The sequence below is a fragment of the Trichomycterus rosablanca genome, chromosome 11, assembly GCF_030014385.1.
Source record: "Trichomycterus rosablanca isolate fTriRos1 chromosome 11, fTriRos1.hap1, whole genome shotgun sequence".
Taxonomy (NCBI): domain Eukaryota; kingdom Metazoa; phylum Chordata; class Actinopteri; order Siluriformes; family Trichomycteridae; genus Trichomycterus; species Trichomycterus rosablanca.
In genome coordinates, this window is record NC_085998.1 from 12499970 (window position 1) to 12525123 (window position 25154).

Here is a 25154-nt window from a genome sequence, read left to right on the forward strand (position 1 = left end):
ACATCTATATGAAGCCGATCTCTCTACAAACAGTCTGCCATGACAGCATGAACATCTCAGATAAAATTATAATATGAAAGAGCAGAAGCCATTACGCATAATTGGGTTCAGCTAAGGGACTGATCCTTCCATCGCTCTCTCTCCCTCAGTCTGTCGCTTTTGCTTTCTCACTCATCTATCTTCAGTTCTAATAAATTAGCAACGCAAAGTGAGCACAGGCCTTGGTGGAATCAGAGAGGGAAATACTCTGGGTAAATTGTAGAAATCCTCTGTAATACAAGGTTATTATAGAGTCTGAGGAGAAAAAGTTTAGGTTCACTCCACATGGTAAAAGACTGTTCTAGAAAATAATGTGGCATTTAAAGTGAGAGGAGATTTTACTCTGTTAGATTAGACTTATATTTTAACACTGCTGTTATTTATTTATATTAGGGCTGTCGTTAATTGCGTTAATTAACGCGATTAACACATAAAAATTTTATTCGCGAATAAAATTTTTTATCAAGAATACAATTTTTAATCAAACTATTTTTATTTGGCTATGTTTGTGCCACTTTAAACATACGTCACTGTGGTAATTTGCGCTGCTTTAACACAGCAACATTGTGTTTATTATGTATTGCGATAACACCGGTCTTCTTCCAGTTTGCGGTCGTGAGTTACAAATTACTCCAGCTGCTGCTGATACATATTGGGAAATTTAGTGTGTTTTAAATAATAACTTTTGTTTTGAAAAAGCGTGAGAAATCATCAAAATGACAGTTATTAATTGATGCTTCAGTACCATCTTTGGTCAGAGCACACCTTTGTCTCGTCAGGCGTCTGCGCGCACGAATACGCGAACACTGGTGTTAAATAGATCACAATGGACTGTAGACGCTTTAACATAGTTAACAATATGGGTCTACAATACGTTATACGTGTTGCATCTAGAAATGGTTCATTGTAGTACCCTGAGTGCCTGTTTTCAGTGGCAGGGTTACGAACAGGAAAGAAATCCTCACTTTTGCCAGATAATGTGAACAGAAACTGGCTAAAAGGTGGGTAACTGTTAACAACTCTGTATAGGCATTGGCTGGCTTTCTACAGATAATTTAGATTTAATCATTTTATCACAATTTTATTTTTATTTCTTGCAATTAAAATGTGCATAACTAGCATAACTAAATAACATTAGTTATTAATTATTAATCGACTAATAACATTAGTCGATTAATCGCGATTAATTTGGTTCTTTAATTGCGATTAATCTTGATTAAAAATTTTAATCGTGTGACAGCCCTAATTTCTATATATATTTAATTTAAACAAAACCATTCTTTTCTTTTTTTTATTATAATGAATTGCTTAATCATAGTCAGGGTCACTGTAGGTCAGGACAAGGCATCACAAAGCGAGAAAACCAGTGGTAGAAAAATCCACATGGATACTGGTAAAAGTAGTAGTAAAGTAATAGTAAAGATTTTAGCAAGAAATCTGAAGGTTAGAGAATCAAGACTTTGTCGATCATTTAAAAAAAAAATTCTCAATACAACATTGCAAATAACTTAAGTGTTTCACCATCTACTGTACATTATATTGTAAAAAGTTGATGTAGGGCAAAACCAGAAACCACTACAGAATGTGTGTGACCTTCAAGCCCTCAGATGGCGCTGAATGACAAATTGTCAGGCTACTGTAATAAATATAACCACATAAGCTTAGAAGTACTTTGGAAAACTGTTGTCACTTAACACAGTCTACCACTGCATCAAAAAATTTACTTTGGGCCCATCTTATAAAGATAATGGAAACGTGAGATGGATAGATAAGCCCACGTTTTAGCTCAACACTATCTAAAGCTATCAGTGAAAGTTAAAAATACCAACAACTGTCATGATACTGGGGTGCATTGGTGCTGACAGCATAGGCTACTTGCATATGTGTGAAGATCCATTGACTCTGAGGTATAGAATGGGATTTTAGACAGACATTTGCTGCCATCAAGGCAACGTCTTTTACTATTTTAGCAAAACAATGCCAGGCCTCATTCTGCACATAAAACAGCGTGGCTTTATAGATAGAGTGCATGTGCTTGACTGGCCTGCCAGCAGTCCAGATCTGTCTCCTATTAGAAATCTATAAAGCATCATAAAGACGAGAAACAGACAATGATGACTGCAGACTGCTGAGTAGCTGAAGTCACAAACTATACAAGAACAGGCAAAATACAACTTGTAAAATGACAACGATTAGGATCCTAAGTTCACAAATAATTAAAAAGTTAATAATGAATAGGAAAGGGGACACAGTGGTAAACCTGCCTCTTTCTTAACTTTTTAAAGAGTGTTACATGTATCAAATTCAACATTTGTTTGTATTTGAAAAAGTACATTAAACTGGTCAATGAAAATATTGAAAATGGTTTGTTGTAGTTTTATCAGTGAATAAGGGTTCAAAAGAAGTAACAAATCACAAATCATATTCATGTTTTTATTGCATTTTACAGAATGTACCAATTTTTCTGGAAATGAGGTTTGTAGTTTTAGGTGTTTAAGCTTTAAAAGACAAATGTATGTGACATTTATTATTATGTGACATTGATTTTTTTAAATTCTTGGATTAAATGTAACTCATAATAATATCAAGGCACAGAAGTAAGTTTTAATTAGTCAGTTTTAACTGACAACAGAATGTCAAGGAAAGAACGCTGGGAAAAACTTGAGCCAAGATAGACTTTTGTGGAACTGGAAGCAGATAAAGTCAAACTTGTGTAAACGAACTGAGTTAGCAGATTGCTGATGATTGCTTGGTGTGATTGCTTCATGTGAATTGCAAGACAATTATTCACATACCAACCTGAACACACTCTCACATGCTCACAAAAATTGCTCTGGTGCCGTAGCGCTATCAGAAGCAGATGGAATAAACTGGTTGTCATATGCTTTCATTTCCTCCAGATACCACTTCTCTAATAATGCTTAATTTCTGGTTGAAACATGATGACACCCACACAAAGCACTTCTATAATCTCTGTGACATGGGTAACAGTTCCATGAGAGGCCACTTGCAGCACAAGTGACACTAAATTATCTATCAGATCATTTACGTTCATTTAGGAAGACACCAAATTCACATACAGTAGAACATTGTGCCACTACAGTAGCCAGGAAAAGTAAAATTCATCCTGAACATCTTTAATTTAATTAATTTTAGTATCTGCATTATGGTTAAGGTACTGGACTAGTAAACAGAAGGTTGCCGGTTCAAGCCCCGCCACCACCAAGTTGCCACTGTTGGGTCCCTGAGCAAGGCCCTTAACCCTCAATTGCTCATTGTGTTCAGCTCATTGTGTAAGTCGCTTTGGATAAAAGCGTCTGCTAAATGCTGAAAATGTAAATGTAAATGATGATCAGGTTTGCAGAAGCTCTAGATAGTAGGGATGTAACGATGCACCACAAGACAGTTAAAAATCGGTGCACATGTGCCACGATTCTAATCGGTTATTCATTTAAGATGAATCGGTTTTCACTTTAAACAGCAGAGGGCACTGGCGCTATTCACCTCGCCTGGTTGTTGGCACTTCACAGAGTTGCCAGGTAGGGGGATTTTCCAGCCAAATTTATTTATGATTAATAAATTATTCATTTAAAGAGAAATAATAAAAGAAAACTTTGTCATAATTTGTCTTCAATTTCATTTTGTTTAAAAAAATCGTGAATCGTATCACATTGTGGGTAGAGTGTATCATTACATCCCTACTAGATAGTGTGTCAATCCCATTTAAGGGCATTACACACACTAACCAACACTATATTTATGGCTAAATGTATGTGGACACTTAAACCTTACCTTGTCAGACATTCTACAGTATTTTAAATCCATATGCATTAATATGGAGGTGGTCCATCTTTGCATCTATACCACCAAAAACAGGTCTCCTATTAACTAGAAGCTGTTGGAACATGAGTGACATGGTTCGAAGTCAAGGAAGCTTTACATTGACATAGCATTAAAGGCTATCTTACAGAAATAAGTAACTTTTTCAAAACTTCAAATTCAGCGTCTCCAATTAACCTTGACTGCATGTTTGTGGTCTGTGGGAGAAAACCGGAGCTCCCACAGGAAACCCACACAGACACAGGGAGAACATGCAAACTCTGCACAGAAAGGACCCGGACTTCCCCGCCTGGGGATCAAACCCTGGACCTTCTTGCTGTGCAGTGACCGTGCTACCCACTGAGCCACCGTGCCCCCCTAAATAAGAGTTCAGTTTTTGAATTATAATTAATTTTCAAAAAAGAGATATAAATTATAGGGTTTTAATATGTTTTGATTTTACTTTCAAGCGTATTTAACTTTGGACTTCAATTTTAATATATTAAAAAACTTTTTGTACCATTAGCAAAAAATCCTCTTTTCTTATGACTTGTTTACCTGAGCACATTTTTGGGACAACGTTGTTTCTGGTGCAGTAAAAGGTCACAGTCATTTATTACTGTGATGAATAGGGTGATTTATTTTAGTTATTAAAGGGCAGTGTATTTTGATTACACCTCCCTTATGAATACTATACAATATGTGACTTTTCAGATACTTGATACCTTAAGACTAATCAACTACTCTGGTATAAAAATATCCATGAAGTTAAAACCATTAAACAAGACCAGACAGATAAAATGGTACACTTAATATCAGTATAAAATAAGCATTTGCTAACTATTGATGGTCATTTTAACCATTTTTGTTTACCATTGTTTTGTTTTTTTTGTCAGCAGAAGTCAACTGAAGATTTCTTTTTTAATTTGAAATTTTCAGAATTTGGTTTTGGTTTACACTGACAGCTGACAGTACAAGAAATGTTTAGAATATGTTCTCTTTTGGCGCAGTGAGATATACACTAGCACACCAGCGCCAAGTTTCTGAACACCTTGGTACAAATCACGGCTCTGCTACTGGTCAGCTGGGCACCATCTAGAGGGCACAATTGACAGTGCTTGCAGCAGACAAAAATTGGCCACCATGTCTGGTGAGTGAGCAAAAGACCGGACTACGTGGGTGGGGTCTTCAAACACTTTGCAAGGACCCTGGTTAGCAGACTGAGGCATCTGTGCAGAAAGTGGATTAGCCTCATGTATGTACATGAAGGGAAAGAAACTGTATGAAGTTTCTCAGGATTTTTTCTATGTCAATTATCTATTAAAATATGTAAATCTACCAAGTAATATTGTGCTAGCCTTAGTAGAAGAAATTGGAATGGGAACTGGGTTTAATCCTTACTTTCAGTCACTGTCTGTAGGTAGTTTCACATGTTCTACATGTCTTTCAGTATCCTTCTACTGCCTCAGATCTGGCCAGTAGATGAATTTGTTGCTGTAAATATTTATTTAAATTCATCTCCTGTACTCCTGATCAGTACAAAGCATAGAGGTGCATTTTTCAAAGAAAATGTGATTGCAGCTTAGCTGTGGTAGAGTATGTGGGGTTTGAATGCTTTTGGTTAGATATAGGATTGTGTGTATGCGGGTATGTATTTGGTGGAGATGTTAATACATTTGCCCAGATATTTGATTGTGTAAATGTACACTATATTGCCAAAAGTATTCGCCTGTCTGCCTTCACGCACATATGAACTTTCTTAATCAATTCTTAATCAATAGGGTTTAATATGATGTCGGAACTCTTCTGGGAAGGCTTTCCACAAAGTTTAGGAGTGTGTTTATGAGTTCCTTTCACTAGAACTAAGGGGCCAAGCCCAACTCCTGAAAAACAACCCCACACCATAATCCCCCCTCCACCAAACTTTAAACTTGGCACAATGCAGTCAGACAAGTAGCGTTCTCCTGGCAACCACCAAACCCAGACTCATCCATTGGATTGCCAGACGGAGAAGCGTGATTCGTCACTCTAGAGAACACGTCTCCACTGCTCTAGAGTCCAGTGGCGGCGTGCTTTACACCACTGCATCCGACGCTTTGCATTGTGCTTGGTGATGTCTTGGCTTGGATACAGCTGCTCGGCCATGGAAACCCATTCCATGAAGCTCTCTACGCACTGCTTTTGAGCTAATCTGAAGGCCATGTGAAGTTTGGAGGTCTATAGCGACTGATTCTGCAGAAAGTTGGCACCTCAGCATGATGACCCCGCTCTGTCATTTTACGTGGTCTACCACTTCGTGGCTGAGTTGCTGTCATTCCCAAGCACTTCCACTTTGTTATAATACCTCTGACAGCTGACTGTGGAATATTTAGTAGCGAGGAAATTTCACAACTGGACTTGTTGCACAGGTGGCATCCTATCACGGTACCACGCTGGAATTCACTGAGCTCCTGAGAGCGACTCATTCTTTCACAAATGTTTGTAGAAGCAGTCTGCCTGCCTAGGGGCTTGGTTTTATACACCTGTGGCCAGGGAAGTGATTGGAACACCTGAATTCAATTATTTGGATGGGTGAGTGAATACTTTTGGCAATATAGTGTATGTATGTGCTGTATGTATGCATGTTGAGGGCTAAATACTTTTGGTGAGATAAGTGATTGTAAGCATGTATGTGTGTCAGTGTGTTTGGTGGCTGTCGGGTAGAGATAGTGTTTCGGTAGCGGCAAATGGAAGACATGAGGGATAAGAAAAAAATTAATAAATAAACAAGTGCAGGTCAAAATAAATTTGAATTTGTGCCGATGTGCCGGCCCTGAGATGGTATATCTAACACTGTGTCTATTGGTTAAGCAAAAGTACAGTAGATTGATGAGCCTTTCAAAAAATGAATGGGACCCTACAGGACAAAAAAAAGGGATAAAAACGGGCGATTAATAGAACCTGGTTGAGAACACGTACCCAAAAGCTGTATACAAGCCTTGGTGTCACCAACTGGACAGATGTTTGAGAGTTGGAACAGTGTCAATATCTCAAAAACTAATAATAATAAGAAGAAGAACAATATTTTTATAGATATCAATAGTGGGATTGCCTGTAAATAAATAAATACATCAATAAATTATTAATAATAAAATTATTAAATAATAACATTCGAATTAGTGCCAACCCCTACTATAATATGGCTCTGTGTCCTGCATTCCACATTTAAGTCTTCATAGATGGCCCACTGAATATATTAATATCACACAAGGCACATTTTCCTTCTGAAGGACTCATCACTGCAACTGTCAAGTCTCTTTGTATGTTTCATAATGCCCTATTCATCCTTTTCTTCATCCCTTGGTTATCTCAAAGAGACCAGAGTCTGACAAAGGTGCCAGGTCACTGTGCGAAAATGAATCCGAAAAAGACTCATTGAAAGCATTGGTGTACATGATCATATTAAGTATTGCTACTCTTTTTCCAGATACTTAAATGAAGTATGCTCTTATGTGTATAACAGATCATTTTCTCTAAATTGATCCCACGTGGAGCAGCAGAGAGACACAAGCCATTAAATCTGAACATGGCAATAATAACAGTGTAACATCTGCATCCACAGAATAAACAAATACACTTGGGCTGGCCTGTGATTCCTGCACCTAGATCCTACCACCTTGCATAAATGTATGTCAGATCCCTGTCCACTAACGTCATTCTTGTTAAAACTTTTGCAACACAGGGATTTGCCACTGCTTTAAAGAGGGGGCTTAAGCACTGGCATTAAACAATATTGCCCTGGAGGGACCAATTTTAAACACCTCCTTCATTAATGTGCTCAAATCATGCCCCTGGAGCAGAGCTAGTCCTGATAGCCATCGCTGAGCTAACAATGACGTCGCGGGCGTCTGGTGCAGTGGTCGTTCTCAGAGGTCAGTCATTAGTGCTCAGATTTGATTTTGATCTAATCACATGCTGACTAATTTGATTCTGCTCTGTGCTTTGTCTAAGAGAGAGGAGAGGAGCAGGAGGACATCCGGGCAGCATCTTATTTTTAGTTAAAGTGAAATGTGACAGCTACAGTCAAACAGCTGTCAAAGTAAAGGGACAGAGGAGAGCGACGCCTTGCTAGTCTCTTTCAGTCTGATAATTACTGTGTAGCACTTAAGAACCTTTTATCTTGCTTACTTTTATCCATGTCACATTACTGCCCACCAACTTTCAGTCCCAGCTCCCAGCATAACCAGTACAGTTCCTTCTTTGGTGGCTAAAGCACTTTGGTGCAGATTACCCAGTGACTGAGACACGTTCGTGATATTTTCTGGCAGTAATCAGTTATGTCATTCAGTAGAAATTCTATCTGAATGCCTCCATAAACCACTAGCACATAGAGAACATTACACAATGTTCAGCCTAATTTTTCCAGTCAGTAATTTCAAATAGAGACATTTCCACATGATCAGCAACTGGACTAAGCATGCCCACATTAAAACCACCTCTACACTCACTGTCCATTTTATCAGCTCCACTTACCATATAGAAACACTTTGAAGTTCTACAATTATTGACTGTAGTCAAACTGTTTCTCTACATGCCTTTTTAGCCTGCTTTTACCCTGTTCTTTAATGGTCAGGACCCCCACAGGACCACTACAGAGCAGGTATTATTTAAGTGGTGGATGATTCTCAGCAATGCAGTGACAATGACATGGTGGTGGTGTGTGTTAGTGTGTGTTGTGCTGGTATGAGTGGATCAGACACAGCAGCGCTGCTGGAGTTTTTAAATACCATGTCCACTCACTGTCCACTCTATTAGACACTCCTACCTAGTTGGTCCACCTTGTAGATGTAAAGTCAGAGACGATCGCTCGTCTATTGCTGCTGTTTGAGTTGGTCATCTTTGAGATGGTCACAGGATGCTGCCCACGGGGCGCTGTTGGCTGGATATTTTTTTGGTTGGTGGACTATTCTCAGTCCAGCAGTGACAGTGAGGTGTTTAAAAACTCCATCAGCATTGCTGTGTCTGATCCACTCATACCAGCACAACACACACTAACACACCACCACCATGTCATTGTCTCTGCAGTGCTGAGAATGATTCACCACCCAAACTACATTTCGTTGCCTTGTACCTGTACTGAGCAATGACAATAAAGTTGAATCTATCTATCTAAATAATACCTACTCTGTAGTGGTCCTGGGAGAGTCTTGACCATTGAAAAACAGCATGAAAGGGGGCTAACAAAGCATGCAGAGAAACAGATGGACTACAGTCAGTAATTGTAGAACTACAAAGTGCTCCTATATGGTAAGTGGAGCTGATAAAATGGACAGTGAGTGTAGAAACAAGGAGGCGGTTTTAATGTTATGGTTGATCGGTGTATATTTGATCTGATTTCCCAAATTATTATTTTTTTCAATTAAACAGGAAATAACCTAAAAGGCACTTAATAATATAAAGATGTTATAAAGAACCTTTAGAAACCTTAAATTTAAACTACATTGTTAAAGAAGCACAATTTAATGCTGCACCAGATTATTAAAACTCAGATTATTAAAACCGCCTAATCAGTTCACACCTTCAAGACTGCAAAATGTTTCCTGTGTAGAGCTCATTGTGACAGAGATTTTGAATTAGTACTGAAAGTGTACTATTTAATCTAAGTGAACTGTTTAAAAGTGAAAATGTCGTTTAGGGACATAATAAAATAATAAAAAATTACCTGAAAAGGAAAGTATTTTCACAAAGAGTAAAACATTTTGCAAGGTGCCGGGCAGGGCTATAAATTACACAGGAGTTAATGAATCATATACCTACTAATTTACGCTGTCAAACTTGTACGATGAGGATGTAAATCACAGCACAAAAAGGAAACCAATGCACATGGGGGTAGAGCATGCCAGACTTACAAACACACACAAGAACTAAACCTAGGACTCTGAAGTTGTGAAGCATTAGCACAACCTGCTAAGGCTGATGGTTTCAGGATCCTATATGTATAAGAATACAGTAGACCCTTGAGTTACGAACGGTTTACCATAAGAACATTTCGGGTTACGAACGATCTTTTTTAACTTAACGTACGAACAAATTTTGGATTACGAACTGAAATTCGCGAAACACGTGACGTCACAAACAAGTCCGACTCTCTCTCTCTCTCTCTCTCTCTCTCTCTCTCTCTCTCCCTATATATATAGTGAGCGAACATTCAGACAGCGGACGTTTTTTTTTTCTGTGTTTCCTTTATATTTTGTAAAATTCTACATTAAAATGGCCCCAAAGAATGTGCAGAAAAAGCGTAGTGGTGAGAAAATGAACAAATCTATTACTATTCAGACAGAGAGGACAGTTAGTGAGAGAGAAGAAGGAAATCGTAACGTATTCTTTCTTTCATGCAATTACACCTACAAAATACAACACTATTGAAATAAAGAAGGAAATAATAGAGAGATGTGACAGTTATTGTTGTTTCTGGTAGGTACATTTTATGAAAAAAAAAAGAAGGAAATGTATTATGGTGTATGGTACAGCACACGTATTGTGCTGAAATGTGATGTGTTTTTTATGTACAGTACAGTACTACTGTGTATTGTTGTTTATTATTGTTTATTACAGGAATGTATATTCTATAATTTAAGGTTAAGGGAAAATATACTTGTATTTATAACAAAAAAGACCATTTAAGACATTAGAGAGGTTAGGTAACGGGGTGGTTTGGGAGGTCTGGCACGGATTAATTCTATTTACATTATTTCTTATGAGAAAAATAGGTTTCACTAACGAACATTTTGACTTAAGAACAGCCCTTCAGAACCAATTAAATTCGTAAGTCAAGGGTGCACTGTATGGTGTTTTCTAAGCATGTTCACTGCCATGAGCATGTCTTTAGTTGAGTACAATCTTCATATTAAATAGACTTGGTCCTCATCTTCATTTGTGGGATGAGTAAGTTATTTTGCTACAGCTTTTAAAATAAATAAAATAAATAAAAAGCTCACTGGTACATTTAACTGGTGAGAACTGATTTTGATCTAATGACAGGGTATGAGAAATCTAATGATCTCACAGGGTACGAGAAACACTACACAATTGACTTGAGGTTGCTGGCAATAAAGCATGTATCAGCCATAAAAAGATTAACATTATTATATTATTATATAACACACCATAGTGCAACTAAAAGAGTTCTAATCTGTCTTAAAAGTTAGAAGATTAGGAAATATAAGAACACCACCAAAAGCTATGGCAGCATATTTCAAACATGGACAAACAGCATCAAGAAAAAGGCATAGTGTTCACAAGTGAAAGTTCATTGTCATGATTTAAACAAATGCCCCAAAGGTACAACCACAAAACTAACTATGGATTTAGCCAGTTTTACTGTTTAACTGTGAGGTTAAAAAAACAGGTTTACCCTGTGGTTTTCCTGATAATGTTTCCACATTGCAGGATGATAATGCCCCATTACATACTGCTAAAATTGTACTAAAGTAGTTTAATGAATCGTAACCACTTTATAATCTTCCCAGTCAGCAGATTTAAACATCATTAAAGCTTTGTGGAAGGTTCTGTAATTCATACTGTGAAGTCCACCCTCCACCCTCTTTCATCCCTCAAAAGTGTCATTTCGTCTAGTAGAATGGTTTAACATCCCATTACAAACCATTTGGAAAATGATAAAGGCTGTTATAGAGCCAAAGAGTGGCCGTCCTACTTAATAATGATACATAATACAGGTATGGTGGCACTCGGGTGGCAGTAAAGTATGCTAGTTGGGGTTCAAATCTCAGCAGTGCATGATTGGCCAATTTCCAAGGAAGGGGGGTGTCTGTGCATTTATCAGTGAGTCTTCAGTGTCAATCTCAAGCCTGGATTAAAACTGGAGGGTTGTGGCAGGAAATGCATCTGATGTAAAAACTGTGCCAAGTCTGGAACCAGAGCGGACCAGATCTGCTGTGGCGACACCCAATTGTGGCCTATCTTTCCTCACAAACTGTCTTTATTTTAAATAGGATTCAAGAAAATTGACTACGAGCATTTGAAATCTTGCATGGCACATCAGTCTAGGGACGTTTTGTGATTGCATGAATTTTTCACAGCTGAATTTTTAAATCAGTTGTTTGTACTGACAGGGACATTTAATGGGTTTGCTATAGCTTTTTGGATTGAACAACAAAATTTTATTTAACCCATTTTAAATAAGAATATGTACAAAACATATTCATAGTACATTTTTGTAAGTTAAAAACCATATTGTGTCTAAATTTAGGGTGTTGTAAGTGTTTTAAATAACAAAAACAAAGCTGACTACTGATTTTTTCTCGCTGTTTCTAACTGGTAATGATTTCAGCTAGAACATGCTGTAATAGACAAAATTAAGCAACATAAGACAGGATGTCTTGACTAAATGAAGCCCCAGCTGGGAAGTGAGGTTTCACTTCACACTCCGTACCGCAGAGACTGCTGAAGGATTCACCTCGAGATGTGGGAACATTTCTAATTATTGCTTTAATTACTCTCCCACCGTTCTCCCAGGAGGAGGTAGAATTATGGAACTTTATTAACATGCACCTTCTGAATTTTTGGTTTGTCTTCAAACATATATTGTATTTACCTGCAGAACAGTTTAGCACAGACTTTGTAAAAAGAAAAAGGCAGAATGGTTATAACCTTTAACTTCAAAGATTTTGCCTTTTTTATTTTTTTCTGAGGGCTAGAAAGATCATAGCCACAGGCAGCTTGTAATCTCCAATTTAATCTGATCCATTCCTTACTATCTGTCAGGACCAAACTACAGGCAAGTCTGAAAATTGTCTTTTCACTTATCGTGTCCTTTTATTCTGTAATTTTGGCATTATTCATTTACTTACAGTGAGTGTCAAATCATTTCGTACATTTTCATTAACCACATTATCCTGGTCAGGATTTTGACAGGTCCAGTTCCACTGGAAAGCACTGAGAGCAAGGGAGGAATACCTTTCACAGGGTTCCAATCCATCGCAGGGCTAGACAGACATTGGTTAAAGAATCTAACTTTTAATTTGCCACCGCCATTACATATCAGAGAAAGTCCAGTTGTCAAATATTCCCCCTACTAGAAAAGCTCGAGTCAATTGTAGGTGATGTTATTCACCCATGCAGGGTACTGACCGAGCCCAAACCTGCTTAGCTTGCTAGATTGAACAAGATCAGTCATTCTCAAGGAGGTGTAGCCATAAGCAGGTGATGTTATTGTAATTTAAATATTCCTAGGAGTAACAACAGCTCAGGTAAGGTTGCAAAACCTGCCTTTAAAGGGTACAATGTTTTCAGACCCAAGATCAACTTTCACAATAGAGAGGTATCAGAAATAGTGGTGTAAATTACACCACTATTAAACTGAAACAGTGAAAAAAGCAATTTAGATATTGCAGTCTACCAGTTTGTTTGTTTGTTAATCAGGATTTTAACGTCATGTTTTACACAAGGTAATGAACACAGTCATGGACAATTTTGTATCTCCAGTTCACCTCACTTGCATGTCTTTGTACTGTGGGAAGAAACCGGAGCACCCGGAGTAAACCCACGCAGACAGGGGGAGAACATGCAAACTCCACACAGAAAGGACCCAAACTGCCCCACCTGGGGATCGAACCCAGGACCTTCTTGCTGTGAGGCAACTGTGCTACCCACTTAGCCACTGTGCCGCCAGCAATCTACATAGTATCAACAGTAAATTGTAATAGAGAAGAGATAATGTTTTGTCCAGTGCATCTTAGTATTAGTAAATTAAGAACTTAAAGGAACTGAATTCTGCAGGATTCTGAGGAACATAATCTGGCAACAGCTTGAGGAAAACAGTTACTGAATGAAAATGCTTTAAATCACAAAGTGAGATACATAAACAAATACTTGGCTAAGTTTAATGTGGAGGAACCTTACTTGCCTAGACAAAGTCCTGACCTGACCTCGTCTGTGACATAAAATAGAACCATGAAAGTCTTACATCAGTTCCTGGTCTAACTTATCCTTTAGTAGGTAAAAGTAATGGGTGAATGGAGATCATGTCCCAAAATCTAGTAGAAGACTTTCAGGGAAGACTAAAGAGAACAACCCCATTTAATGTCTATTATAGTCTGATTAGAAGTTCGATAAAGACATTCGGCAAGAATGCAAGTTTTGAAAGGGTACATTCACTTACCTTTCTGGCCAAAAGTATGTGGACATGAGCTTGTTGGATATCTTATTTCACACCATGGGCATTAATATGGATTTGACTTCCCCTTTTTAGCTAGAACAACCTCATCTTTTCTGTAAAGGCTTTCCTTATTACTATAAAGCATGCTTGTAAAACATGTGCCCATTCAGTAAAAGAGCATTTGTAATGTCAGGCACTGATGTTGGACAAGAAAACATGGTTTGAAATCAGTGTTCCAATTTATCACAAAGGTGTTTGATAGAGTTGAGGTCAGAGCTCTGTGTAGAACACTGGAGTTTCTTTACACCAGTGTTGTCAAACCATGCCTATATGGACCCCTTCTTTCCCTCCTTTCTCAAGCTGTGCTCTATTGCTGGAATTGATTTTATACACCTGTTAGTAATTTATGCTTGAAACATTTGAACCTGAACACTTGATCACTTGATTGTCCTATAGTGGGTGCTTGGCTACTGATTTGTAGTGCTCATAAGTAGTAAAAATCTCTTACCTCTTCCCACTGATGAATGTAGCGTATGAGTCTGGAGAGCCTGAGCAATCGTAACAAACTGAGAATCTTTGTGAAGCGAACAATCCTGAGAGCACGTGCTGTCTTGTAGAAATCTGAATCGATGCGTGTCTCCACAATCAAGAAGATATAGTCCACCGGAATAGAAGAGATGAAGTCCACGACGAACCACGAGCGAAGATACTTGATTTTTATCTGCTGTGGATCCAGTATTATCTCCGTGTTGTCCTCCTTGACGATACCCGTGCGGAAGTTGAGCACCAGGTCCATGAGGAAAAACGTGTCCGAGACAACGTTGAAAACGATCCAGGGAGGAGTGTGCTCATCCTTGAAGAAGGTAATGCCCACAGGGATGATGATCAAGTTCCCCACCATCAGTAACAACATGGTGAGATCCCAGTAGAACCTGAAGGCATGGCATCAAAGGAGGACACACCAACCAGACAGACAGAGAATAGAAAAGAGAAAAGAAAAGATGAAGTCAGCAAAATAGGACTGCAGACAAGAACTTTTCAAAGTACCTCTAAAAATAGCAAAAGGTAAAAATGTGCCTCAGATCATTCATTTTAAATGGATTAAAAGAAACTTTTTTTGTTATCAGCTGATCTACACTGATCAGCCATAACATTAAAACCACCTCCTTGTTTCTACACTGACTACATTTTATCAGCTCCACTTACCACATAGGAGCACTTTGTAGTTCTACAATTACTGACTGTAGTCCATCTGTTTCTCTGCATGCTTTTTTAGCCTGATTTTACCATGTTCTTTAATGGTCAGGAGCCCCACAGGACCACCAGAGAGCAGGTATTATTTGGGAGGTGAATCATTCTCAGCACTGCAGTGACACTGACATGGTGGTGGTGTGTTAGTGTGTGTTGTGCTGGTATGAGTGGATAAGACACAGCAGCGCTGCTAGAGTTTTTAAATACAGTGTCCACTCACTGTCCACTCTATTAGACACCCCTACCTAGTTGGTCCACCTTGTAGATGTAAAGTGTAGATGTAAAGTAAACTCATCTATTGCTGCTGTTTGAGTTTGTCACCTTCTAGACCTTTATTAGTGGTCACAGGATGCTGCCCACTGGGCACTGTTGGCTGGATATTTTTTGATTGGTGGACTATTCTCAATCCAACAGTGACAGTGAGGTGTTTAAAAACTCCATCAGCATTGCTGTGTCTGATCCACTCATATCAGCACAACACACACTAACACACCACCACCATGTCAGTGTCACTGCAGTGCTGAGAATGATCCACCACCCAAATAATACCTGCTCTGTAGTGGTCCTGGGAGTCCTGACCATTGAAGAACAGCATGAAAAGGGGCTAACAAAGCATGCAGAGAAACAGATGGACTACAGTCAGTAACTGTAGAACTACAAAGTGCTTGTATATGGTAAAAGAAGCTAATAAAAATGGACAGTAAGTACAGAAACAAGGAGGTGGTTTTAATGTTATGGCTGATCAGTGTATACATTGTCCTTTTTGTAAAATCAAAACAAATAAAAATAGGAAAAATGTAAAAAGTTTCCACACCCCTTGTAACTGTAAGACTAGCTTGAGTCACATGAGGCACTTAACATCGACAGCTTACCTAATTTGTTTATAGGCATTACCTGTGTATGATGTTTTAAATTATTTTGTTTTATGTTGAATATAAAACAATAAATAGACCATTCCATTGTGAGGTCTATCTGTATGGAAGAGCTTGTCCACAATATATAAATCTCACTAAGTGCATAGCACTTCACTTTAAAATATTGGCATGGTAGCATCATTTTATTTGTTTGTTTATTAGGATTTTAAAGTCATAATTTACACTTTGGTTACAGTCATGACAGAAACGGTAGTTACTCATTACACAAGATTCATCAAGATTCATCAGTTCACAAGGTTATATCTTATTTTTTTTGCTTTGAACAGTAGTTACTCATTACACAAGATTCATCAGTTCACAAGGTTATATTGAACACAGTCATGGACAATTTAGTGTCTCCAATTCACCTCACTTGCATGTCTTTGTACTGTGGGAGGAAACCGGAGCACCTGGAGGAAACCCACACAGACACGGGGGGAACATGCAAACTCCACACACCTGGGGATCGAACTCAGGAATTTCTTGCTGTGAGGCGACAGTGCTACCCACTTAGCCACCATGCCGCCCAGCATTATATTATGAGGTACTTTTATTCATAGGGACTAACAGACCTAATAAGAAAAAAATGCAGGGTGCAAAGGACAGACAGTTCTTGGGTAAAAAACACTGCCCTTTTTTAATGTGACTAAGGTAAACAGCATGCTGACTGTAAAACATAGAAGTGATAGGATCATGTTATTTTCAGCATCAGAGAGTCTGATTGATAGGTAAATGACACTGATCCAAAGCACTGTGCTTAGATAGAACTGGTGTCCCTGTCCTTGCACTCACACCCTTGTGTTTATGATATGCAAACTGCAACTCTGATCAGGATAAAGCAGCTCCTGAAAATGATGTAATGAAAAATCTATAAACATTAATGGAAGTGTTTGTGATGGAGTAAGTAATTTTTCTGTAGCGTGACATGCCAGCATTCATCTTTGTGGTGTGTGTGTGTATGGGTTATAAATCACATGCTGGGCCCAGTCTGTAATTAAATCCAAATTGGGTGCATTGTGTATCGTCGTGATATATTTTTAGTGCTCTATAGATTGCTTAGAGAGAAGGTCAGCATTGCAAGCAGGTGATTTACCCTGCTAAGTTTAGCCTGGCTCATTAAAATATAAATAAATAAATAAATAAATAAACTGCCAAATTCCAGGCAAACAAGAGACAGGTGACGAATTAAAATAAAAATAAAACAAGTATAGAGATACTTGGTTAGGTTTACTGCATGGTAAAGAAATTGAAATCAATAATACCATGCTATGCGATACACTGATCAGCCATAACTCACTGTCCATTTTATCAGCTCCACTTAACATATAGGAGCACTTTGTAGTTCTACAGTTACTGACTGTAGTCCATCTATTTCTCTGCATGCTTTGTTAGCCCCCTTTCATGCTGTTTATCAATGGCCAGGACCCTCACAGGACCACTACAGAGCAGGTATTATTTAGGTGGTGAATCATTCTCAGCACTGCAGTGACACTGACATGGTGGTGGTGTGTTAGTGTGTGTTGTGCTGGTATGAGTGGATAAGACACAGCAATGCTGATGGAGTTTTTAAACACCTCACTTTCACTGCTGAACTGAGAATAGTCCACCAACCAAAAATATCCAGCCAACAGCGCCCCGTGTGCAGCGTCCTGTGTCCACTGATGAAGGTCTAGAAGATGACCAACTCAAACACCAGCAATAGATGAGCGATCATCTCTGACTTTACATCTACAAGGTGGACCAACTAGGTAGGAGTGTCTAAAAGAGTGGACAGTGAGTGGACATGGTATATAAAAACTCCAGCAGCGCTGCTGTGTCTGATCCACTCATACCATTACAACACACACTAACACACCACCACCATGGCATTGTCACTGCAGTGCTGAGAATAATCCACCACCTAAATAATTCCTGCTCTGTGGTGGTCCTGTAGGGGTCCTGACCATTAAAGAACAGGGTAAAAGCAGGCTAAAAAGGTATGTAAAGAAACAGATGGACTACAGTCAATAATTGTCTTGACTGAAACACAGGACTACATAAAGTGACCCTACCCTGAAACACAGAAATATATAAAGTGGACAAAATGTATCAGTAGTCTGATCCACCCACTGGCATTGTTTAAATAGGTAAGAGGAAACCAGGGAAACCCCCATGGTCACAGAAAGAACATGCAAAGTAATGTACACAGTCACATTCCTGTTCCAACATGCCTGTGTCTTCATAGCACCGTAGTTCAATCTAAAGTAGCAAGGGATTCAATTCATTAGCAGTGGACATAGTGTGGTAGTGTGGGCGCTTCACGGCACCAGGGTCATGGGGACCAATAATTGTAGAACTTCAAAGTGCTTCTATATGGTAAGTGGAGATGGTAAAATGGACAGTGAATGTAGAAACAAGGAGGTGGTTTTAATGTTATGGCTGATCAGTGTATGTATAAAGATAGCTGAGAAGGTATTGTTGAAATCCTATGCTCTGGCATTCATAGTAACCAGATCGCAAACATATGTCAGTGAAAAACATATGTACAATCAAAGCACCAAATTGAGAAAATCTCTTTTGCCTGAATGATGGCTTATGTTGATACTTCACTGAGGCACTACTTTACTTCATTTTGAAACCCATCTGTAGCTTTAGATGCAAACATCCACCCTTCTTTTTTTCAAGAAGACCTTTCAGCTATTTGTGGACAAATCGTGCTACACTGAATAAACACTAATTACAGGGGAAATTACATACACAGCTATCTCTGATGCTTGAGCTACATGGATAGATTAGTTCACACACACACACACACACACACACACACACACTAGCATCACATTCTACGCTCTGACAGTAATTGGAATTCTTCAAAGTAAGAAGGGTATCTACTGCTACACATTCCATTCAGTTAAGATTTAAAACCCAGGACAGCAGACACTTTAGGATATTACAGGATTTTCCCAACAAATGACATTTGTTCTTTCAATCTCACCGTTCTCCTCATGCTGGACAGTGTTAAAGGCCCTGGGAACTTAGATTAGTTACACGTCTGAGGCCAAAAACAGGGTCTGATAAGTCATAATGGATGGGTGGTTATTCTAAGCCAAGCAGTCCCTTTCATTTTTGTGTGAGGATGTCTGTCCAACACCATACTGGCTACAAGAAATAGGCTACAGTTTGCTACTCTTCTATAGAAGGAATGTGCAAGTGTAGTTAACAGTTCAACTAGTCAAGTAGCGAAACTGAAAAGCGTTTGAGTGGCACAGCAATCTGTTGCGTATTCTCACCACCTGCTGCTATCAGCCAGCCATGTGTCTATACAGACATAATTTGCTTTGACTGAGGGGGATGGACGAAGCCCTGCAATTGATTGGCAACCTTCATGACTTGTGCCCAGAATTTTACTCTAACCAGGATAAAATGGCAGATGAAAATGAAATGAACATGAATCAATTTAAACAATGATTTATTATGACTATGATGACAGGAAAAGGATCTCACAGACCTAAGGCAAGCATTTAACTCATAAAAATATTTGTCACATCACCCTGAAATTATTCATAATCTATTTATATTTTTTGAAACATCTGATTCCCATAATTAGTTTTGAAAAAAAAAAAACAGCTTTGGTTTGGTCTCTGTTGCAGTGGGTCTAATACTACCCTGAAACACAGGAATACATAAAGTGGACAAAATGCCAGTTAATTTACCCAAAAATAGGGTTAATTTACAGTAGTCTGATCCACCCGCTGGCATTGTTTTAAGAGGTGACAGGAAACCAGGGAAACCCCCATGGTCACAGAAAGAACATGCAAAGTAATGCACACTGTCACATTCCTGTTCCAACATGCCTGTGTCTTCATAGCACCGTAGTTCAATCTAAAGTAGCAAGGGATTCAATTCATTAGCAGTAGACATAGTGTGGTAGTGTGGGCGCTTCACGGCACCAGGGTCATGGGGATAAATATAAATATATGGCATGTATAAATATGGCATGTACTGTGTGTGTGTGTGTGTGTGTGTGTGTGTCTGCCCTGTAATGTACTGGAGACCTGTCCAGGGTGTTTCCTGCCCAATGAATCGGACCAACAGTGACCCTGGGTTTTGAGGTCCTTGGTTTAAGCCTTAATATTGGTCACTGTCTGTGAGGAGTTTTGTATGTACTTAATAGGTCCATGTTGGTTTTCCTTGGGTACTCTGGTTTCCTCAAATCTTCCAAACATAGTTATTAGACATTAAAACTCTGTTTAGCAGACCCAAACCTACAATCATGACCAAATACAATCCAAGCAGTTAAGGGCCTTACTCAATGGCTCAACAGTTGGCAGTGGTGGGCTTAAACCAGTGACATTCTGATCCAGTTACTAATCCAGAACCTTAATCTCCAGGCTAGTACTACGTTTAAAAAAAATGACTAGTTGCAATCATTGCTTCTAAACTCTAATATTCCTGGATCTGTACTACCTTCTATAAGTAGAACAGACAGGATTAACAATGAAAGAAAAAAGAAGAAGAAAAAAAGGATACTCAAATACTTGCTGCCCTGCATCTGGTCATGTTCTCTCTCTGGACAGACTCGCTGACATTTCAGCACTCCTGCGCCGAGAGAGAGATAGTAGCTCAGAGACAAAGTGCTGTTTTCCTGAGAGCCTTCAGAGGACATCACTGACATGTTTTCACCTTCTGAGAGCTTCCAGCTACATGATAATTCTCTTCAATACCCCCCTCCCCAGACCTCCCACCCGCACACACACATTCAGTCTTGTCCTGCTGCCGTCCTGTCAACGTGGGACCACATGCCAGCATCATGGATAACGGAGAGGTGAAAGAGGATCGAGAATAAAATAGGGATGAAAAATGGAAGCCAGACAGGTCACCTACTATAAAAAGTGTACAGACAGTACAAAGCTCTCCAGGTCACTTTATCCTATTCTGACTGAATCAGAGGAAGATATTTTACCTATTTCTTCCCCTGGATTTCTTTCAATTCTTTTGCATTTGCGACCCCCACTGCATGCACAACACCTGTACTGGCCAACAATAGCTGCAGGCTTGACACACCTCCCCTGAAACATATAAAGCCACTAAGCACTTTGTCACACTGGCCAGTGGCAGATTACCACACAAGCAACATACATGCCATTTATTTCTTGGCTGTTTGTCCAGAGAGACCAGAGAGCAGACATCGCTGTTGCAATATCAAGAAAGTGATTCTCCATCCAGCCTTAGATGTTGCCAAATTTGATTAGATAAAGATCCCTCAAGATCTAGACCTTACTTAGAAACAATGTCAGGAAAACAAGAATTTAGTCATTGACCATGACAGGGCATCAGGATCAAAACCAGGTCTCCAGGACTGGAGCTGCATCATTGTGATGTCACGTATTATACATGTTCATATGCTTACACCCTTGCTCTGAATTTAAAGTAACTGTTTAGATGATTGAGTCATTCATATTTAGTAAACAATAAAGGATGGTCAGGCTTTCGATCCTGGGAACAACAGTCTATCTTGGGGCATCACACACTTGCCCACAAATTAGGAGAGGGAAGGAAATTGAAGAATCCAAAGAAAGCCCATGTAGACACTCACTCACTCACTCACTTTCTTAACCACTTAGCCAATCAGGGTCACGGGGAAGGGGGGGTTATCCTAGCTTTTCAATGGGCGCAAGGCACACAGTAACACCCTGGACGGGGCGGCAGTCCATCGCAGGGCAGACACACAGACACACACATAGACACACACCCATTGACCTATACGGCAATTCAGTGTCTCCACCTGACTGCATGTTTTTGGACTGTGGGAGGAAACCTGAGATCCCAGAGGAAACCCATGCAGACACCGGGAGGATGACAGAAAGGACCCAGACTGCCCCACCTGGGGATCGAACCCAGGACCTTCTTGTTGTGCGGCGACAGTGCTGTCCACCGAGCCCCCCCATGTAGACAAGAGTAGAGAATTAAATTCATGTCACTGGACCCAAGAGCACTACCAAATGTATCACGTGTGCTATAAAATTAATGTACAAAATTAAACCAATTAATCTATAAATTAAGGTAAATGTAAGTGCTTTAATTTCATTAGGCTTTTTAAAAAATAATAAGAATAAATTATAACATTAGTAATATAGTTATTAATAAACTCATGGAAAAACCTACAGCACATCCCTCTATTCCAAGATAATGCATGTATTACCCTTGTTGGCTGTTTGCTAGCTGGCTCCTTGTTTGTTTGAGCAATTGTTTTTATAAGTGTTGATGTGCCATCTGTCTGGATGTAATGTCTCATGCTACATTACACAAAGACAAGATAGAGAGAGATGAAGAAAGGAAGCAAGGAAGGAGACGAAACAAAAAGATGCTGTCAGATATTGGACAGTAACAGTGTAGCATGCCGGTATGAATTAGGACTCTTAGGTGCAGCCAGTCTAACGCTGTATAAATCAGCTACTGCTGGGAAAACAAAACAGCTGGCCTGCATCTGTGTGTGCATGTAAATGTGTCTATAGTCACTTCTATGTCTGTTCTTGATTTGGATGTCTTAATCAGGTAGTAAGGATCCCTAGTCTTCTGCTAATGCAGGTGGCACAGTGCTCACATCTGTTTAAATTGTAAATATAGCACAAATGTCCATGGTTGTAGTTTAGTATGTTCATGCTTTTGACATAGACACCTGTTTGTGCATAAATACCATTAACATGGTGTGTATGGATATCAGTTTCGTGCCATAGAGTGAACATATTTATAATGGTGGCATGGTACTGACATTTATTCACACTAATGGCATAGTATAGACATCGGTTTATGCTGGTGGAGTAGTACACACAACTGTTTATACTGGAGCTATGTTAGAGACATCTGTTTAGAGTAGTAATTTACTATAAAACAAAAAATAGTTATAATTTACAAACTTTCTGTTTACAGTGTTCACCTGTAGGAAGTACTTTTGTTTTTACTGTTGATGTACTATGGACCCGTGTTTATACTGATGGCCTAGAAATCACTCTGAATTATTCTGAGCCATTTTACCCATCAATCTACACCATAACAATTAAATGAAAACACATTTAAAAATGTGAATTATCATATACCAAATATACAGTACTCAGACCCTTTGCTGGGGCACTATATGTTGTGGTCAGGTGCATCTTTTGCTTTAATGCTTTAATTATCCTTGACATTTACATTATCAGCATTTAGCAGACTCTTTTATCCAAAGCCACTTACAATTATGACTAAACACAATTTTGAGCAGTTGAGGGTTCAGGGGCCCAACAGTGGCAACTTGGCAGTGGTGGTGCTTGAACCGGCAACCTTCTGATTACTAGTCCAGTACCTTAACCACTGAGCTATCACTGCCCTGCAAAATGGTTTGAGCCAATCAGTTAATTGTACATTTTCTGCATTTAGCAGATGCTTTTATCCAAAGCGACTTACAGGACTGTGACAGTATACTGTCTGAGCAATTCAGGGTTAAGGGCCTTGCTCAAGGGCCCAGCAATGACAACCTGGCAGTTGAGCTGTGTCTTAAACTCACTTGGAGTATAACTGTTACAAAGTGAATTGATTAGACATATATTGGAAAGGCACACATCTGAGTCTATAAGGGCCCGAATATTTACATTGCCATGTTGGATAAAAAAAACAAGCCATGAAGTCCATGGAATCAAATCAAAGGGTAAATCAAGGCAATAAGTGTTCACAGGACCAAAGTGATCTCAACATTTTGAAATTGATGAAGGTTGATACATCCTTGAACGTTTGAAAAATTAATTATGCAAACTGTGCATCTAGGCAAGGAGAGCCTTGGTCAGGTAGGTAAGAACCAAACATTCACTATTTTATTTACAGGACCTGTTAGACAACTGACCGCTTCTGCAGCACTCCATTAATCAAGCTTGTATGACAGAGTGACAAAATAGACGCCTCTGTTGAGTGTGGATTCTCTGGTCTGGTGAGACCAAAATTAAACTCAGCTCAGAACATCAATCACTGTTTTGTGCAAGAAACAGGCACTGCACATCACCTGGCTAACACCAATCCTGCAGTAAAAATAGTGGTGGCAGTGACCCAAATTCTAAACCCAAAAACAACACGGGAGTGTCTTTGGGACAAGTCTTTGAATAACTTTAAATGTTCAACCAAAGCCCAGACTTAGACCCCATCAAACATCTGTAGAGAGACCTAAAGATGCTCACCATCCAACGTGGACTTGAGCATATTTGCTCAGAAAGAATAATCTGCCCAAAATCATATGTTTACTTCATATAGATGTGTATACGTAGATAAAGTGTAGATTCAAAATCAAATCAGCAACACAATACAGATTCTTGTTTTTATTGCCTTTTACAAATGTCCCGACCTTTCAAGAAATGAGCATTATATATAGGCCCACATCTTTTTAAGCTGGTATTATAGTATGGACATCTGTTTATGCTGGTAACCTAGTTTCGACATCTGTTTGATCAGAATACAGACATCTGTTTACACTGGTGATGTAGTATATCTGTTTATGTTGGTGGCATAGTTACCATGATGCTAACATGATTTAGATTTTTTTTTACACTTGCAGTGTAATAGTTAAACTGTTCATCATTTCTTAATGCTAGAAGTACTGTATGGACATGTGCTTATTCTTGTTGCATGTCTGGTATATCTGTCAATTCTAACAGCATAGTATGGGAATATGTTTCTGCTTGTAGAATAGTACAGACATCTATAGACATCTGTTGCTGAGGTACAGACGCATTTTTATGCTTGCAACATAGTAAGAACATTTGTGCAATGTTTTTGGCCTCACCGCTCAGTCTTATACAATAAATCACACTACACTGTGAAAGTAGTCCATAGACATGTTTATGTGTGTATCATTTCCCTCCTGTCTCGGTGCCCAGCCATTATCTTCCTCTGGCAGGTGATGTAATCAGCAAATGGAGGGTGCACCGAAAAAAGCCTCTCTATCCCTCTCAGCTACACTGATCCACCAGGTC

General features: G+C 39.0%; 1 protein-coding gene across 1 annotated transcript in view; it reads right to left on the bottom strand.

Annotated features, from left to right (window-relative positions):
• hcn4 (hyperpolarization activated cyclic nucleotide-gated potassium channel 4) overlaps nt 1–25154 on the bottom strand; it is a 107005-nt gene that overhangs the window by 62008 nt on the left and 19843 nt on the right. Inside the window, exon 2 of the mRNA XM_063004452.1 lies at nt 14523–14946. Coding sequence (XP_062860522.1) covers nt 14523–14946 — 424 coding nt within the window. The remainder of the gene's footprint in view (nt 1–14522; nt 14947–25154) is intronic.